Source organism: Typopeltis vanoorti, chromosome 15, assembly GCF_054136105.1.
Source record: "Typopeltis vanoorti isolate ZY-2024b chromosome 15, IOZ_Tvanoo_1.0, whole genome shotgun sequence".
Taxonomy (NCBI): Eukaryota; Metazoa; Arthropoda; class Arachnida; order Uropygi; family Thelyphonidae; genus Typopeltis; species Typopeltis vanoorti.
In genome coordinates, this window is record NC_143563.1 from 32,280,182 (window position 1) to 32,292,970 (window position 12,789).

The 12,789-nt window shown below is 35.1% G+C and overlaps 1 protein-coding gene across 2 annotated transcripts in view; it reads left to right on the top strand.

Annotated features, from left to right (window-relative positions):
- LOC150098576 (ubiquitin carboxyl-terminal hydrolase MINDY-1-like) overlaps positions 1–12,789 on the top strand; it is a 137,826-nt gene that overhangs the window by 21,611 nt on the left and 103,426 nt on the right. For both annotated transcript variants that reach the window (XM_090404718.1, XM_090404719.1), the window contains exon 3: positions 2,544–2,690. In XM_090404718.1, coding sequence (XP_090260844.1) covers positions 2,544–2,690 — 147 coding nt within the window. The remainder of the gene's footprint in view (positions 1–2,543; positions 2,691–12,789) is intronic.

Below are 12,789 nucleotides of genomic sequence, written 5' to 3' on the forward strand. Positions count from 1 at the left end.
GTCATTTTTTTACTTATGTTAAGCAACCTCCTGAAGATGCTGTTAGCCATACAGTGAAACATATCAAGGAAATACATCTAGTATAAATAAATAAATAAAACCATGAGTTAAAACCTGGTTACTTGTTATTAGAGTATCCTTTAGAGATAGAGTATCCTGGAGAACAGTCTCTCCAGATGTCTATGCCTTTCTATGTTCAGATGCAGTCCATCTTTAGATGCTCTCTTCTATCCTCAAATGTACTCCAAGTATTTGCATATTCCACACCTCTTTTGCTATCATCTATTCATTATTGCTATTCTTCTCAATTCTGCATTATCATGTCTGTATCTTATCATTAGCAGTGATGATTCATTCTACCTCTCAGATCATTTGATAATGATCTGAGAGGTAGAGTGAATCAGGTGGCAAGACATTTCTTTTCTGCTGCATAGTTCCTAATAGTAACCTCAAATCTCTTGCCACCTGATTCACTCTACCTCTCAGATCATTTGTATTCTCACCTAGCTTTATTGTCACATACGGTCATTCCTCCAGACAAGCCCTCTTCTAACATTCTGTACTATACATCACGAATCATCGAATTTCCATACATCATGCCCCTCACAGATCCATTCATTCCTTGCTCACTTCGCTCTCACTCTCCTTGCTCTTCCACCTATCCAATTTCCTCATCTCTCTTTTAGTGTGGTTACATTAATGTATTATATAGGTAAGATTTTTGTTTGTGCTATTGATTATTTTGATATGCTTTTGATCTTTAAGTTTTATTACTTTTATGTGGAATTGGGATGTTGCTCTCTTGCATGTCAATTATACTTTTAATCAAATGGTGTAACTTAAAATTTTCACTGTGCATATTTTTGCTGATTACAGACCTATTGGATATTTTCATTTTTTATTTTAAACTTTTTTTTAATTTTAATTTCCTTCAGCCTAGCCAGTCAGAAAAGTCAGAATCTCATTATTGACTAGCATGAAGGATGGCAAGCTAGAAAAACATTGCTTACTTATTTCAATATATTTTGTCATTAATTTTATTTTTGTAATGTACTTTTTCTTCATAAAACTGAAAAACTGTCAGAAAAAAAATACCATTTCTAAAAGGTTGAAAAATACTTTTAATCTGTATTTCAAAATTTGAGTAGTGACAATTTGAAAATGAGAAGAAAATAATTCATTCTTCAGTAACCTTTCAGACTTAAAAATTGTATATTAAAAATAAATACAAATTGTGAGCAATGCTTGAGTTTTGTAGTTAGTTATAATCATACTTGCAAGATTGCATGGCTAAGTATATTAGCATACTCTGGCCCTTCCCTGTGGGGCACCTGTTCGTGATGGAGAGGACCTTTCAGTGATGGTATACTGCCTGTTTTCATTCTTCCTATATTCTTTGTTCTACTTCTGAGAGTTTTTTTTTTTGCTATCCTTTTTTCCAGACCACCATCACTGCCAATGCCCTGCTGCCATATTTGCCATGTGGTTCAACCCATTGACATCCAGAAAAGGGAGATAATATCCTGGTAGTCTTGCACTACTTTGGCAAAACGTGCAGCCCTGGATAGCTTGACCAGCATCAGTTGGCTTGTGGACTTGCCTGCAAGTATCAATGGTGTTGCAGTAAGTCTCTAACCCTATAGTCCAGGGTCGGGTCCCAAGGCTTGCTGTAGTGCTGGTACAGCATCCAGGGTAGTAAGTCTCTCATTCACAATAAGTTTCTCACCTGCTTGCTGTGGTGCTGTTATAGCATCCGGGGCCCTGGCATTCCACTCCTGAGTGCAGGCATTGCTTTCTGGTCAGTGGGTATCTATGTATGGCTCCACGGTGGATTGAGAGCTCTAATGTCAAACCAAAAACCCCTTGAGCATGAATTCTTCATCTTCAAATGTTTCGGGGATCTTAACAAGATCCCAACTCAGTACTGATACTGTAGATATAGCATTTGGTAACGGAAGTAAGAAACAACAGATATGGGATACCATTAGAAATGTATTAATGTTCCTGATCATTCATACAACAGGTGAAAGGCAAGTGGGGAAAATATCATCCCTTCTTTATTCAAAAGGGTTTAGGACTGGCAGGATCTCCCAAAATTGTTCAGAAATTATGTTCTGGTGATGTGATGTTTCCACAGGGATGTCAGCAACATGAATGGGTGCAAATCAATCACAGTAATACCTCATAAAACACTCAATTCTTGCAGAGGAGTTATATCAGAATGGGAACTCCTTGATCTTCCTGATGAAGAGATATGTTCAGAGCTTAATGACCTGAGAGTGATTGGTGCAAGGCCTATCCTGATATATAGGGATAGTCACCTGGTTCTGACCAGGAACATTATCGTTACTTTTGATACACCTAAGCCTCTAACATTTGTAAAAGCAGGATATCTCAGTTGTCTTGTTAGACTGTACATTCCTAATCCACTAGCATGCTTTTAATGTCAGAAATATGGGCACGCCCAAACTGCCTCTCATGGCTCTACCACCTGCACCCATGTGGGAGTAAAATTAAGTAAATTTATTTTTCCTTTGTTATAGAATGAAAATGGTCCATGTCCTTTAATTGCCATCACCAATGTATTAATTCTAAAAGGACGTTTAAGGTTACTTTTGAATACAGAAATTATAACTTCACAGCAGCTAATGGAATATGTAGGAGACTGTATTGTAGAGAGCGTTCCCAAGGTAAATATATAAATGTATGCTATATTTTATCTTGTAGTTTTTCATTTCAGTATTATATATTACCTTAACAAAATTTTATAACAATTCCATATAATTATCACATCACCTCATTTCATCTAGTAGATGCATTCTCTTTCTGCCTAGTATGTCATTTGGATAGATTACTGTTTTGTTTGAATGATGTTGTATTATAGCTAAATTGATTTTCATAATGGAATAAAATGTAGTTAAAATAAATATCGATGTATAATATTACTTCATATTTATATATGTTGTGTGTGTCATTGCAATATTTATGGGCAGGCATAGAGAAATTCGGTTATGAAGAGATTTTATGATGGAAATAGTTTATTTTAAAGCTTTGCATTATTAGTTTTGATCAATGAGAAAAAAAACAGGATCTGAGACTAAAAACTATTACTATGTCTATTTTTTTTCCCCAAAAAATTCACTTCAGCTTATTCACATTAGATGAGTGTTTGGACTATAAAGGAAGGTCCACAATCAAAGTATATTTTGAAAATTGAATTGATGTCTCATCCTTTTTTCCATTAACATATTAGCCCCAGTGGTCTTTTACAGCTAATTAACTTTTTCATAAACCTCACTTTTGCCATGATAGAGCAATTAATCCTATCTCCTGTCATATCCATAATGTACTATGTGTCTGCCAGTTGAATGTGTTCTGTAAGTAAATTTTTCTAATTTACTGAGGGGGGGTGCCAATTTTCACACTTAGATTTTTCCGAAAGGTGTATTGTAGAAGTGCTCATCGAGAAAGAGAATCATTGAGTATTTTTCTGATATAATACTATACTGGCCCTGAATGTTCTATCAGACTTAACATTTTAGAAGCTACAGAATTAAAGCTTATTAAGAATATGTATGAAATTAATATCTAGAAACCCAACTTGCACTTAAAAAAAATTAGACAGAAAGCAGTTGTGGTTGCAAAATTGTTTGGTAAGCATAGCAATCCTTCTGTCACTGATATCTTCCCTTTTCAAAGTTTGCTTGTAGTTTTTTTTACTGAATTCTTTATGTATAGGATTTCTACAACAGAATATATATCTTCAAATTAAAGATGCCGAGAAATTATATTCTTGGTTTAATCCTTTATCCAAAATAAGCAAAGTTCCATTACTTCCTATTGTAGATGGCAGAGATTCCTCAACCTCAAACTTAGCAAAGTATTTGTCAAAGCTGGTAGCCCCAACACAGGAAAGAAGGAAACATATGAAAATAATAGCTTATATTTTATTGAAAGGGTAAAGAATTTAAACCTTCAGATACTAGCTAGGTTAGATGTTGTCATTCTGTTCAGCAATGTCCCTAACAGTGGATCTTCTTAAAAAAAATTTTTTCCACCAGACACAGTTAGGCTATTCAAACATTATATAGAAAACACATTCTTCATATTTCAGGATAAATATTGGAAGAAACAGGACTTACCATGACCTCCTCCCCCCTCCCAACCCTCAGTTTTGCTCTATATCTCCCACGCAATGTAACAAAAACCAAGGTTTAATTTTACACCAAGTTTGATCTGCATTCATCAAAAATCTAACAAATGTGGAACTAGGACATGACACACATTATATCACACAATGTGACACAACAACTAGCATTGTTCCAATGCATGAAAATTAGTCAAATGTACCTTTTTAGGTTCATTTGTTTATATGTGCTTAAGAATCAAAGCTGTATAACTGAGAGGAGAACTCCACATAGCCTTTAAAGGAATGCGGAGAACCGGCCAAGGCTTCTGACCTAATGTCCAATCCTCACCTTCTCGTGGTGCAACCTGTTGGGTATCTACTTGGATACTGAACGAACGAGGATGGGCTGGCAATTTGGGATTTAGCCGACCAAATTGTATTCTTATTGGTTAAACCAAAATAAAAAAATGATGGTACAACATGACAAAATTTCATGCCGGCTGGGGCGTCGCCTGGTTAAACAAAGCCCCTGTTGTTTTCGCCAGGGAACCAGGGCGAACAGCGAAAAGTCAGCTACTGGAACAAATCTGAAAACAAACCCCAACTCAACATCACCAGAGTTAAAGATCGGTACTATCAACGTAAGAAGCCTGAATGGCAAAGAAATGGAGCTAGCTGAGGAATTAGATAAGTACCAGATCGATATAATAGGGGTGACTGAAACAAAAAAGACCAAAACTCGTGAGATCTTTCTCAGCAATAAATACAAAATGTTATATTCAGGCAATGACAATCAAGGAAAAGAAGGAGTAGCCATAGTATTCAACACAAAATACAAGGCTAATCTTCTGGTATGGCAGTCAGTCTCAAGTAGAGTAATGTGAGCAAATATGAGAATGGGGAACTGGACAATGAGACTTATTTGTGCCTATGATCCCACAGAAGGTTCTACTAAGGTAGAAGTGGAGGAATTTTTTGAGGCTTTAGAAAAAGCAACTGACACAATGAAAAAGGAAACATTGGTCCTTGTTGGGGATCTAAATAGCAGAGTAGGAAATGATTGTGAGACATACAAAAATATTTTGGGAAAATTTGGAGAAAAGAGCAAAGCTAATCATAATGGCAAATATCTGTTGGATTTCTGCTCAGGACATGGACTGGTTATTACTAACACCATGTTCCAACATAAAAATGTGCACAAATTCACATGGAGAGAAGAGGCTAGGAATAAGAAAAGTCTCATTGACTATATTATTGTTGATAGTGATGTTTTCTCCCTGGTGCAGGACACCAGAGTGTACAGAGGATTTAAAATTGGAAGCGACCACTATTTAGTCTTGAGCAGGATAAAACATAACATTGTTACACCCTGATATCTTAAGAATATAGAATTCTCAGCTATCATGGTGTAACATGAAGAATAAATAAAATAAATTAAAAACCCTGCATAAAAGATAATAGTTGAATTAATTAAAAGAAAAAGAAAGATTAAGACTATTACACTTTTTTTATCTAATCTTTGTCAAGTAGCTTTATTTTATCCTCCTACATGTTTTGCCAAATAACTGGCCTATAGAAATTATAAAAAAACTAAAATCTATGCACCCACTTACTCCTAGATTGTATGGCCTTCCAAAAATTCATAAAGAAGGTATACGATTACGTCCAATAGTTGATGGAATCTATTCTCCCACTTACCAACTGTCCAAGTATCTTGCGAAGATTTTACAACAACACATTCACGTCTCAGATACTTATATTAAAAACTCAAAACATTTTATAGATAAAATAAAAAACATGCCTATTTTTGAAGAGGATATACTAGCAAGCCTGGACATTTACATCTCTGTTTACTAACATTCCAGTGGCTGAAATCATCAACATCTTAGACAACTTGTTCCCAAGAAACATCACTACTTTGTTCAATCACTGTTTAACTTCTATTTTATTTGGAAAAAAACGATCTACAAACAACTCACTGGATTAGCTATGGGTAGCCCCCTCTCACCTCCTTGTGCTGACTTAATCATGGAAGATCTAGAGAAAAAAATCTTAACCCAGATCATTCCAAAACTGAAAATTTGGTACAGATATGTAGATGACATCTTTATCATTTGGGATCATACGAAAAAAGAACTAATGAATTACCTCAACCAAATCAATAGTTTCCACAATACCATCAAATTCACATTAGAAATGGAAAAAGATAAAAAACTGCCTTTCCTTGACATTTTAATAAAGAAACAATCCAATAATAGTATCAACCTATCTGTATACAGAAAACCTACAAATACTGGACGTTACCTCCATTTCAACTCAGCTCATCACATAGCTCAGAAACTTAGCATTATCCATAGTCTCAAGAAAAGAGCTATACAGTATACGACAGACAAGGATGACCTACTAACGGAATTAACCACAATATCCAGAGAACTTTCTTTAAATGGTTACCCAAAAAGACTCTATAACAAGATTCTCTTTACTGATATACCACATCGACAACGTGATGACGTCCAATACATCAGTACAATTAAGATTCCTTTTGTCAGCAACCTTTCCAAAAAATTAGCTAACCTTTTAAAACCACATAAGATCAGAGTGGCATTCAAACCAATCAACACTATTCGGAAATTTTTAAGATCACCGAAAGATCCTCATCCATTCTACAAGTACTCTGGAGTATATAATATACCTTGCTCATGTGGTATTAGTTACGTAGATCAGACCTCTAGAAGCTTTGAAACGAGAAAGAAAGAACACATAGGATATGTCAGAAATAACAGACAAGACCTTTCAGGCCTTTCATGCCACTTTGCCTCTACTAACCATCACATTGAGTGGGATAAGAGCCTTGTGCCATACATAGAAGATAACTACCATTCAAGAACCTTTAAAGAAGCAGCTACAGTCGCCCGTAAAACTGAAAACCTAAACAAGAATCAAGGTCTAATTTTACCAGAAATTTGGAAAACTTTTATCAGATCATTAAACATCAAAGAAATGAACTTTCATAACAATTACGTCATGAGACATAACGAATAAATCACGTTAACGAGACACGCACATTGTCACAATACCAATTTTTTGTATGAATTAGAACCATCAGTTATAACCTAGTCTGTAACCTTCATTTTAGCTTACTAGTTTGTATTCCCTGAGGATGCCAATAGAAAAAGATTGGCGAAACATGTAGGAGGATAAAATAAAGCTACTTGACAAAGATTAGATAAAAAAGTGTAATAGTCTTATGATTAATTGTCAAGAAAAAATTCAACATAATGAAAAAGAAAGATTCTTGCATCCAATAAAATATATAAAAAATAAAGGTGTTTGTTAAACTAACTAACAAAAGAAAGAATATATTAATATTGTGATATGATTTAAAAGAAAAAATTTAACTAAATAAGACAAAAGGATTAGTCATAAGAGATGGTATGTGAGAGGCTAGAGATTAAAATATTAAGTGATTTCATAGAAAAAATTTGGAAAGGGGATTAAGTTAGAGGCTAGCGGAAGAAAAACAACAGACTATCGCTCAGGGCCGATTCCCGGATTGAGACATCGTTTGACTCGCCGACCAAAGGACGTTTGGCAGAAAAACACCACCCTAATTGGTCGGTGAAGTAAAATCAAGAAGGGGGCGGAGAAAAGAAGTTAAAGAGGGTGCCGTTAGGAGAGCAAGTATAAAAGGGTTGGAAACCCCCCCCCCCCACGAGGCTTTTTGGTTTTTGTTTTGGTTCTGGTTCCAAGGAGTTCTCTACGATCTCGGTGGCATAGGTTTCACGCGGTTTTCCTGAGTGGAGATTGGGGTTATGTCTCCGTCTTCACAACATGGAAACAAAAGTGAGCGGGATTTCGATTCCGGATTTCCTATGTAAGAAGCGAAGAATGCCATAGAGTCAAAGAAAAGGAAACATTCTTTATGTTTCAACTTCAGTGACAACCACGAGAAAGGGAAAGCTATAAAGATATCGATATTCACGTCGCGAGTCGCACAGCCGTCATATAGATGATTCAAAGTGTGTCCTGAATTACGAAAGTTTAAGACCGTGTAAGCATAGTTCAACTCCAAAAGGAACGTAGGAGTAGCAGATTATTGGAGAGGTTATACCAAGCTAGTTCAATCAGAAAAAGGTAAAGTCCCATATGAAAAACTCAAGAAAGAAAGGTACTGTAAAATATATCTAATGTTAACTAAAATTTGTCTGTAATAAGTATCATTATTCTAATACGGAACTGTTGAAGTGACCAAGGAAAATTTATACTAGGACTCTAGTATCTGACAGAATATATTAAAAGTAAGCTGGCTAGTGTTAATGTTATGTGAATAATTAAGTGTCCTGAAAATTTTGCATGTCTATTGTAATGTATAGGAAAGTTAAAAATGTCATAGTTATATTTAATGCAGTAAATGGTTTAGTTAATCTACTTAAGTTTGAATAGTTAAATAGTGTGAATTAATCTTATTTGTCCATGTCAAGTGAATTTATGTGTTGAATTGTTATGGCGACATGATCGTAATACTCATAGGATCATAGCCTAATTACTTGTAATAAGCTAATGTTAGTTTGTAAGTATTTAGTTTAGCATTAAATTGAGTAATCACAAAAATTGAATTGTACCATGTTAAGGAATTTAATAAACCTTTGTTCAATGATAAAAGAGTTGTCTGAAATTGCTGTCCAATGCACCACTTGAAAAATACAAACCTAATCACGCAGGAAATTAATGTGTTAAGAAACGAGATAAAGTGTCACGACTGCAACATTGTTTCACTTTCAGACATATTTTAGTTCTTTCTCCTTGTTTTTGTATATAATACCTCAAACTAAATATCCCAAAAGGCACAGTATAAATACAAATATTAGGGGTACTAAGGGGAGGAATAACTTAAGTATTAGTAAACATTTTGGTGATATCTCGAGCATAGATAATAGAAGAACATAGATAAGAGGAAATTATTAGATAGAATAAAAATCATAAAATGGGACACAACAACATGTAAGAAAGTTTTAAAGCGAATAAAAGTTGAGCAGCTCTCAGATGTGAACTGTAGACTAAAATACAGAAAGATTATTGAAAAGAAAATGAAAGAGTTTGAGAACAGGAATCAAACCTTGGAGATTCAGTGGCAAACTCTGAAGAAAACATTGATTGATTCTGCCAGAGAGCCATGTGGTGAGGTTGTCTGCAAGGATAAAAAAATCAGAACTCCCTGGTGGACACAGGAAGTTAAAGAGGCAGTGAAGGAAAAGAAGAAAGCATATCAAACGTTCATGGCAAATAAGTCAGCTTTGTCTCTTACAGAATACAGAGACAAATGTAAGACGGCTAAACAGTGTGTAAAACTAGTTAAACAAAAGTCATGGGAGGACTTTGGCAAGAATATAGAAAATAAATATCAAGAAGGTGGCAAAATATTCTGGAGGTTGTTGAAGCTTAGGAATGGAGGAAAGAGTGCTGTAAAAGGAGTTAGAGATGATGATAAAGGTGACATGAAAACAGGAGAAAAAGATATCCTTGAAGGATGGAGTAATTTGAAAAACTGCTAAATGAAACAAGCAGTGATGACAGCACAGTGATAAAAAACACTGACCAGGAATGCAGGCAGGAATACATATCCATACTTGAAGTAGAAAAAGCAATCAAAGGCTTGAAATGTGGAAAAGCAGCAGGAGTAGATGATATTCGACCAGAAATGCTGAAGTGTGGTGGTATAAAAGTCTTACAGTGGCTGCACTGCATAGTTCAGAAAGCCTGGACAGAGGGACGAATTCCCGATGATTGGAGTAGAGCTCTAATAGTACCCATATATAAAAAGGGAAATAAAACTGAATGTGAGAATTACAGAGCTATTTCCCTACTGAGTGTTACTGGCAAGATCTATGCAAGTATACTTGAAAAACGGTTGAGAAGAATTGTGAAAGAAAAGCTCGGTGAAGAACAAGCTGGATTCAGGCCAAATAGAGGCTGTCAGGATCACATCTTCACTTTACGACAAATAGTCGAGAAAGTATGGGAATATAACAAAGATCTGTATTTAAGTTTTGTCGATTTGGAAAAGGCATATGAGAAGGTGCCAAGATAGAAGCTATTCAATACACTGCAGTTATATGGTGTCAATGGGGCATCATATCAAGCAATACTTATTCTTTATTTGAGTTGTAAGCCAGCAATTAGAATTGAAGTACAGGAAGATGGTTTAATGTTAAATCTGGTGTGAGACAAGGATGTACATTATCTATATGGATCACATTTTGAAGGAAAGTGGTATTAAACATGATATCAAAATTGGAGATGTTAATGTCAGCTCTTTGCTTTATGTGGAAGATGTTATACTTCTAAATAAATCCACTACAAGTTTGCAAGATTCCCTGACTAAATTGAATAACTGTTGTAATAGATATGGTATGAAGGTCAGCAATAAAAAGACAAAGACAATGAAAATAGGCAGAATCATTGAAAATGTCAACTGTGTTGTGAATGGAGAACCTGTGGAACAAGTAAAACATTTTGGCTACTTAGGCAAGATTTTTACTGAAGATGGTAAATTAAATATAGAAATAGACAACAGAATCAGCAAAGCAGGTATGGTAGGAAGTCAATTGAATAAATTCATATGGAATAAGAGAGAAATTAGTAGGAATGCTAAATTAGCTGTATACAAGACAGTGTTCAAACCAGTTTTAACTTATGGATCTGAAAGCTGGGTCAGAAATAAAACACTTGACGAAAGACTAGAGACTGCAAATATGAGATTTCTGAGAAAGATTATGGGCATGAACAGATGACTTCAATGGCAATATCATATTAAAGAAACTAGGATGTTAGGAATGAACTTGACATTGTCAGCATTCAAGAATGTGTTAGCAGAGCTAATCTCAGGTGGTATGGTCACTTAAACAGAATGAGCGAGGAAAGATTAGCAAAACAAGTGTTCTCTGCCAGGTTGGCAACAAAATGACCCAGATGAAGACCAAGATATAGGTGGATTGATACGGTACAAAGTGCCTTAGACGATAGAAATATAAGATCTGATAATGTTGGAGTCTTGACAAGTAACAGACTGATTTGAAGGAAAATTGTAGATAGCAAGTTAGTAATGATGTAATTTTTTTTCATGTAGTACTATCATATCCTGTACCCCCCATGAGAGTACATAGCAGGAATTTGATGATGATGCTTATATGTACTAGTTTTGCAGTTTGTATAACATGTTTTGCAATTAATTTTTCTAGTATTTTTTATACAAATCTTTTACCACTGGTGATGTAAACCTGATGACAACTCGCATAACTTGCCGCATTATATTGTTTGCTTTAGTCATCATCATCAAATTCCTGACATGTATTCTCAAGGGGTGTACAGGATATGATAACACTACATGAAAAATTTTATATCATTACTAAATTCCTATCTACAATTTTCCTCCAAATCAATTTGTTACCTGTCAAGACTCCAACATTATCGATCTTATATTTCTATCTTCTGAGGCACTTATTCCAATATCAGTCCACCTATATTTTGGTCTTCCTCTGGATCTTTTTCTGCCAACCTGGCAGAGAACACTTGTTTTACTAATCTCTCCTTTCCACTTCTCTTTAAGTGACCATATCACCTGAGATTAGCTCTGCTAACACATTCCTGTATGCTGACAATGTCAAGTTCATTCCTAATATCCTCGTTTTTTTAATATGATATTGTCATTGATTCTATCTGTTCATGCCCATAATCTTTCTCAGAGCTCTCATATCTGCAGTCTCTAGTGTTTGGTGAAGTGTTTTACTTCTGACCCAGCTCTCAGATCCATAAGTTAAAGTTTGAATACTGTCTTGTATAACAGCTAATTTAGTGTTTGGGCTAATTTCTCTCTTATTCCATATAAATTTATTCAGTTAACTTCCTACCATACCAGCTTTGTTGATTCTGTTGTCTATTTCCATATTTAATGTACCATCTTCACTAAAAAATTATGCCTAAGTAGCTGAAATGTTTTACTTGTTCTATAGGTTCTCCAACAATGCAGTTGATATTTTCAATGTTTCTACCTATTTTCATTGTCTTTGTCTTGTTATTGCTGACCTTCATACCAAATCTTTTACAAGAATTATTCAATTTAGTCAAGGAATCTTGCAGACTTGTGGCAGATTTACTTAGATTAATATAATTAACGGCTGTTGTAGCCTGTTTTTGTTTAAGAGTGTCCCTTGTGTTAATACATTGGCTAACATAACTCAAAAAAGGGGTGCATACATATATATATATATATATATATATATATTAGGGCATTATGGGCGAGTATAGAAGGCAATTATGGCAGAATAAAAAATGTGGAAAAATTTTGTACATACCTTGTTTATGGTTTAATGATGCCTTCTAAATCCAAGCTCCTGCTGAAGGTTGTTTATAAACTGGGGGGGTGGGTGGGGAGGGAAAGAACATGGGGATGTGCTTTAGATGCGGGAAATAAGTTAGGAAACCCAGGTTACTATTAATAATATATATATTATTTTGTTGTGGGGGAGGGAGAGGGGGGGGAAATGAAAGCGAAGGGTAACCTTATGTGGAAACTGGGACAAGGGTTAACGAAGTGTGGACTGTTTCGGGCATCGTCTGACCATCGTCGGAATTTTGTGTGGGAATGACTGTAGGGCTATGTC